At 38.4% G+C, this 7243-nt stretch overlaps 2 protein-coding genes across 2 annotated transcripts in view; one reads left to right on the forward strand and one right to left on the reverse strand.

Annotated features, from left to right (window-relative positions):
- CBG08273 overlaps positions 1–3478 on the reverse strand; it is a gene marked incomplete at both ends in the record, with an annotated part of 5311 nt that extends 1833 nt beyond the window's left edge. The window contains 12 exons of the mRNA XM_002639890.1: positions 203–281; positions 322–557; positions 708–930; positions 981–1063; positions 1113–1352; positions 1397–1718; positions 1768–2032; positions 2075–2172; positions 2218–2586; positions 2633–2875; positions 2922–3404; positions 3452–3478. Coding sequence (XP_002639936.1) covers positions 203–281; positions 322–557; positions 708–930; positions 981–1063; positions 1113–1352; positions 1397–1718; positions 1768–2032; positions 2075–2172; positions 2218–2586; positions 2633–2875; positions 2922–3404; positions 3452–3478 — 2668 coding nt within the window. The remainder of the gene's footprint in view (positions 1–202; positions 282–321; positions 558–707; positions 931–980; positions 1064–1112; positions 1353–1396; positions 1719–1767; positions 2033–2074; positions 2173–2217; positions 2587–2632; positions 2876–2921; positions 3405–3451) is intronic.
- A 640-nt stretch (positions 3479–4118) lies between these two features.
- Positions 4119–4601, forward strand: CBG08274 (the record flags this gene model as incomplete). Its single annotated transcript, XM_002639891.1, has 4 exons — positions 4119–4157; positions 4199–4267; positions 4312–4409; positions 4457–4601. 4 exons carry the CDS (start codon positions 4119–4121, stop codon positions 4599–4601), a joined length of 351 nt encoding a protein of 116 aa, XP_002639937.1.
- Between the last annotated feature and the right edge of the window lie 2642 nt (positions 4602–7243).

Consider the following 7243-nt stretch of genomic DNA (forward strand, 5'->3'; position numbering starts at 1 on the left):
CGCCTGTGTCGAATCGATCTTTTTCTTTGAGAATCATCAACTTTTCCAGCATTTTTAAGTCCAGGCTCTGACGATTGTTCTTTTGTTCTTTATCACTAATTCACAATCGGTTTTGTTGGGATCAATGAACCATTGAGGCATCTGAATTGTGTCTGAAATTGAATAACGCTTATAACAAATGAATAAATCGGCTTAAACCGACCAACACTGCCGTTCGAAATGTTCATGTCGCCACAGATCGATGGAAAAATCGAGAAAACTCTCGAAAAATGCGTGATTTGCTGAAAAAGAGCGAGAAAAAACAAAAAAAAAAAACGCAACTTGTCGTAAAATATGCGACTTGCGGACCGTAGTCACATTTGCGAGGCCGGCCTCGGCCGGCCGAGGCCTCGCGAGGCTTTTTCTCAATGGAGCGCGCCGAGGCTTTTTTTCTTCGGCCGAGGCTTTTTCGAGGCCGGCCGAGGCCCGGCCGCCGTTTTGGACAGCCCTGTCTAATAGGAACCCGTCAACTTTGAGCACATATATTTTTTCTGTGAAAAACATCAAAAACTTGTCAACTAAAAATTACTTAAATATCATAATATCACCAACATTTTACTAATTTTAAAAACTTTGATATCTTTCACATGAACCGACATAATCGAGCGCGAAGTTGACGGTTTGAGTGGGCTTCTGTGTGAGGTAAACGGTATATCAATGGAATTAACCTGAAACGAGGTCTTCGACGATTTTCATGTCTGTACAGTTCGGCCACGCCGTGGGAACTTTCGCCAGAAAAACATAGTTCTTCAGTTCCGTCTTATCTTGCTCTTCTCCAGTCCAACCACCCGCCGAAAGCCATGGATACTGTGGTGGAACAGGGGTCGCATCTTTGAGAACTGGGAATTTGTGAGTCAGATATAGAACTGTGTACCAATGATGTCCCATGTCCTAAAAAGTAAACACCAATATGTTTTTCAAAATAAAGTAACGGCGCTAACCGTCCACTTTTCTTTTAGGCTTGGTCCCTTCAAAACCTCTTCTAGAGCGTCTTTGTGTTGATTGATGACATTGAAAACGATATCTGGAAATTTCAACCGATCAAAGTATGAACATGACTACAACCACCATACCAATGAACTGATATTTACTCTCAACCGGTTTCTCATCCGGAAAGCTGTACTTCGAAAGTGCGAAAATAATCAAATCCTCGTAGAACTCATTTGGAAGGAAGCTCGAACAGCGGTAAGCAAGAGATTTCAGAACTTCTATCGCCATCGTCCGGCAAGTCCCAGTTTCGACACACTTCATTACCATTCTGAATGCCTTTGTTGCGCTTACTAAGATGGCAGTTTTGTCCGAATTAGCTGCAACTGAAATCCGAGAATAATCCACAAAACATTCCTGTGCCACTTACAGGCGACAAAATTTCCAAACTTGTCTATTTGGTCTTTATTCCCATTTTTCAGAACTGTCATCAACTGGAAATACATGCTCACTTGATTGTCGTCTGAAACCTCTCCATTAATGAACTTGGGTCCGATTTCTAATCGCTTGATCAGAAATTCCGGAAGTATCAAAAGAACATCAATTAGCTTCTTCCGGTCTTTGTCCAGAATATGATTTTCTCTGATTCGAGTACCGATGATTTTGAAAAGAATCATGTTGACCTCAAAGGGATCAAAAACCAAGTACAAACATTTGAACGCGGCAGTAAGGCGTTCCGTTGAAAATTCGAACTGCAATGAAAATATGTTTATGTGAGGGATAAAATCGGAAACTATCAACCTCTTCTTTCGGATTTTCCCCGAGAATTGTAAAGAAAAGTTTCAAGTATTGGGTACGTTTCGAGTCTCTGTTGATTTCAAATTTATGTGGATCGATTCCAAACATCTTCTCGATTGTAACTGGATTTTGACCTTTGTATTCCTCTAACACAGAAACAGCATCATCATCACTGATCTGTTCGAAGATACGTGTGATCATTTGAATCGCAGATAATTTCACACGAACATCAACGACTTTTGACATTTGTTCAATTTGATTAAAGATCCTACAAATTATAAACTTTCATAGTCTGATGAGGGAAAAATACATTTTCAGCTGATTTACAGTCTTGAAAACTTCTGGAGCGAATAGAGCTGTTGGTGGGAACTCTCCAAACCCTGATTCATTGAAACTGCGTTCCAGCATCTACAAAAGTAAATGTTATGCATCGAAAAGATAAATAGCGTCTACCTCGTCGACTTCTTTTTCGGAAATCTCAAAACCAAGATCTTTACGGCCATGAATCGAGCTCATGCAATCAGAGATACTATTCTCAGACAACGTTTTTGAATCGAATATTTCCAAAGCTGGCATAACAAATTGGAAAATATTAGCGGTCTCTGCCCAAAAACGTGCTTCTTGTCCTTCAGCTTCATCTCTCATTAGAGGTTCCTTCATCTTGTCAACAATAACTTTTAATGTTTTCAATTCCAGAATAGGATCGATTTCTTCTCCCCAAACACTAGATATCGGAGCAAAATTGGAATTCCCGCTCTTGAATTTGTAACCGCGTTCTGCACAAGCCAGTCTCAAGCAGAACTTTATTTTATCAAGTACTTCCTTAAAAAGGTTTCATTTAGAAACAGAAAAAAGTATGCTTACTCACAGAGAGAAACTGACGAAGCTCTTTGGTTGTTGCTGTGAAATTTGTATCAAAAGGCCAAGCGTTCTGGATTCCGAGCTCTTCCATTTTGGCAATCATCTTGTCGACGCCTTCAGAATCGAACGTCGCAGATGGGCCGATTTCTGCGATGTATCTGAATTCTGGATCGACGAAACGAAGAACCGCTGAATATTTCTTTCTGTATGACTTCCAGAATATTATCTGATCGACATCGTATTCTTCAGCCTGAAGTTATTTCAATAAAACAAAAATTATCATGATCTCGAGGTACTTTTCTATCATAGTCATAGTTTGTCCAGACTTCAGGCTCCGAAACGGCCACGCTTGTCTCATCATCAGATTGTGTCCTTTTTTGTGAGTTACCACTATCGACACTATCGTTTCCTTCCTCCGCGCCTTCCTCGGCTACCTCTAATTCATCCACGTGCTCCTCTTCTTCTTTATCTTCGAGGTTTTCAACATCCACTTTTTCTTCTTGCTCGATCTCTTGAATAGCCTCTTCTACTTGTTCAGTCTTGCTTTTGTCCAATTCGTTTTCTTTTTGCTTTTCCTCATCAACAACAACTGGTTCCTGAGATGAGACATCAACTTTTTCCGAGGTCACGAGAGGCAAATCGGTGTTTTCAGTGACTTCTTCGTTTATCTCGGTAACGTCAGTAGGAGGCGGAAGCTCCGGAACTATTTCAGTTTCGCTTTTCTCCTCCGGTACTTCTTTTTTAGGTGGTTGACTCGACCGGGATCGGCGGTTTCCGCTCTAAAAATTCGTTTTTAACGTTCACATTCGATTTCCAAGAGCTCTACCTTATTCTTATTCTTTTTATTTTTCATTGTCGACGGTTTTAGAGAAAAGAATGAGGCAATAAGTGGTTTACAGGAAAAAAGAAAGCTGAGCAAAAGTCTATTTTCAAAATGGAAGTTCTGAGTCAAGTACGGTATTAAAGGTGCATGCTAGCCAGTGGGCTTGTGGTTTCTCACCGAATTGAACATTGTAGTCCTACTGTAGCACTTATAAATTTTCAGTTCAATTGTTTTTTTTTCTTCTTTGATATTATGATTGTCTGAGAAAAAAAAGGTTAGAGAGTATTTTTTGCAGTCTGAATACGGTAGTTATATCGAAGCGGAGAGCCTAAATAGCACATATTAAGTGGAGACGCGGACACTATTTCTCTGCGTCTCACCCTTTTTTTTCTCAGACAAGCATAATATAGTTTCAGATTTTTTTTTCCATTTGTTATTTAGTCGCTGAAATCGAATCTGAATTTCTTTGCATCGTTTGACATAGGTATGTGAGACACAACTGGAAAGCAATAGACGCAGACACCGGACAGTAGAGCGCGTCTGCAATTTGGGGGTCGGGGTCTCTTTCTCAATCGAATTCTCGAGAATACGACTTATTTTAATCAAACTTCACTTCAAGTTCAGTCATCAATACAATTATATATTTCAGTTCCCTCAAATCCCGTCAAGAATGGAAGCCCAAGGAGTATCAGCACCTCAGCAATCTCATGTAAGAGCGTTAACCAATTCTAAAACATGTGAAAAATTCAGGATGCTCAAGACAAAGCTCGGCAACAAGCAGAGAATCAAGAGACTGCTAAAAACAGCATGATTTCTCAGGTGAGAAAATGTCAACAGCCTAAATAAACCACGGTTTTTTTTAGATTCTCGACCAGGCCGCGATGCAAAGATTGAGCAACCTGGCCGTAGCCAAGCCGGAAAAGGCTCAAATGGTTGAAGCTGCATTGATTAACATGGCCAGGTAAGAGAATTGACTGATTGAAAATTTAAAAATTTGAAATTTTCCAGAAGAGGACAACTCTCCGGAAAAATGAGCGACGATGGATTGAAGGCGTTGATGGAACGTGTCTCCGCTCAAACCCAAAAAGCCACATCAGTCAAGTTCGATCGTCGTCGCAACGAGTTGGACTCCGATGAGGAACTGGATCTTTGAACCATTTGCCTGTACTAAATATATCACTTTTTTGTTTCATGTCTTATTTTCGTATTCATCGCTCAAATTAAATTTTTTCGCATTTTTTTAATGCAGCCACACTCAAGCTTTTCAAACTTTTTCAGCGGGCCTCATTTGGAATTTCGTCACTCGACACACTTCCCTTGAAAAAAAAAATTGAAAAAGCATCCTCTCCTGAAAACATTGTTTTTTCCTGAATCCATAACGATTCGCCTAGTTCAATTGTCAATTTTGTGACTCAGACACTTAACATTTTCAATTTTCATGCATCCGAAAATATTCGATTTTTATTTTCCGCCCCACCGCATGCCTCCGCAGAATTTAAAATAGGACACAAGCAAAAAAAGTGTAAAAATTCCGAGAAAAACAGAAACAGTTTAAAACATGTAAAACGCAAGTAAAGAATGTAGTGATAAATCGGAATGCGAACGATGATTGGGCGGAAGAAGGGAGAACTGGTTCCAGTGAAGCTGGACCATTCCGAGAATTCGGTTTCGATGACGGGTCGTCCACTTTTTTCTTATCAATTGCATGTTTATGAAGATTCCAGCAAAGGATTCCTCACAATTGACATTTTATGGTCCATATACATTTTTGCAACTTATTTTAAGAATTTTTTATTATTATCTCAAGTTTTCGTCGATTTCGTCGTTTTTTTTCGATTATTTTCATCACTTTAGTTCCTATGTTTCCGATTTAAATTCAAAAACAACAGGGAACATTGTCGAAAAATCGAGAAAATAGGTTCAAAGGATACGGTAGCTACCGAAAAAATTTAGGGATGTGGAAGAGAAACGCCGGTGGTCGTGGGCAAAGGTCCCACAACAACAAACACTCTTTTATGTAAAATTAGAAAGCAGAAAGAATTCAGAAGTTTCTTGATTTCGAACAGTATTGAAAGCGCATAAAATCTTTTTTTCAGAATCTGATACGATTACATTCTGAAAAAAGTAAAACCTATTTTCAGACTCTTTTCCAATCTTTGTCCATCTATTCCCAAAAACATTAAAACCCCTCTTGAAAATGCCATCTGAATAGATTGTCCCTTTCCACCTGTTCCCATCCTTTCTGTTCCATTCGTGCACGTCATCTCTTTTTTATTCTGAACGTGCGAAATTCTGAATCCATTTCTCCTCGCACCACTTCCAGAGAACCCTTTCGTCACCTCATGACGTACTTTTCCTTTAAAAGTTTTAGTTTAATTTTATCTAGAAAAAGCAAACAAATTTCCAATTTTGAAGGAGTGCCACGTCACAAGTGGTTGTAGACTGAACCCATGTGGTCGACTCTTCAGAGAGTGACCAACGGAAGAGGGACAAGTAATCGAGTTAAACTGAGAGAGAGAGAGAGAGAGAGAGAGAGAGAGAGAGAAAGGCATCTAATTCACTTGTTTTGCTTGTTTACTTTTATGGTCTCTGTAAAATACTTAGAGTTGTTTTATGACTTTCATGAGAACTCGTACTAATTTTAATAGTTTTTGGAGAATGGAGTATCTTAATGATTTGGGTATGAAGTGAAAGATCAAAAACAATTTCGTGACGAAACGGAGCATTTCTTAATTGAACAGGTGATTTATAACAGTTGAGACTTTGGAATAGTTTAGTTAACAAAAACCAAAAACAGAAACTTTCAGTCCTTGAGAGATTTTGTGTGTAATCTAACCACTTGAAATTCTGAGATCCGGAATCTAAAGTCCGTGATTTTGCAGTTTTCTGATTCTAATAGTAAGGATTCAGAGGCTTGATGATGAAAATTCCCCTTCCGGTTTAATGCTTTCCCATAGTTTCTTTTAGGATCATTATTTTTCAATCATCTAAATTAGATATAGTAAAACTAAACGAACACTACAAAATGATACGTTTTAAAAACACTATGGTGTACGAGAAAAGTTACAAGCCATATGGTTATGGCAGTTGTTTTGGCCTGTTTAGTCTGTAATTTTGTTCATAAGCAAGATATAATTTCTAAAATAGTTTTACTTTGCAGTACTCCCCAAATCCTATAATATCTAGTTTAGTTGGTCAAAAATATTGATCCTAAAAAAAGTATAGCAGGGTCCGCCAGGGGACCGTTTTTGGTCCGTTTTAGAATCTGGTTCATTCTTAACCGTTTTCATTCAGGAAAAAAAAAGAAAATTGAGCACAGCTACATAGTCTAACTTTTACACACATTTTCTGTGGATCAACAATTGAATTTCTCTTGGAATTAGCACAAAAAATCTGAGAAAATTGAACCTTGAATGTCTGAAATTCTGAATTCCGAGGTCCGATGAAGTCAAATATTCATTTGTCCCTTTAATTCTTACTCATGGTTTTCACAGAATTTCAGACTCCTAATTCCCTTATACTTATCTTATTTTTGAATCTTCCCATTTCATCTCATTCTGACTCATTCTGAAAATTGAAAAAAAAAACCTGAAATTCTCTGAAAAAATTTGTTTTCTCTTTTGTCCTCTCAGATCGTAGTCGTTTTTTCCCGTAATTTCCGAAAGTTTTTTTTTGACTTCACTAATTGGTTGAGTGCTCTTTCACTTCGTCCAAAATCTTGACTGCTTTGTGTTTTTACGAGATATACACGATTTGATCATGATGGTGACGAAAAGAGTCTGTTCGGCAAAACCT

The sequence above is a fragment of the Caenorhabditis briggsae genome (genome assembly GCF_000004555.2).
Source record: "Caenorhabditis briggsae complete genome, chrI, whole genome shotgun sequence".
NCBI lineage: Eukaryota > Metazoa > Nematoda > Chromadorea > Rhabditida > Rhabditidae > Caenorhabditis > Caenorhabditis briggsae.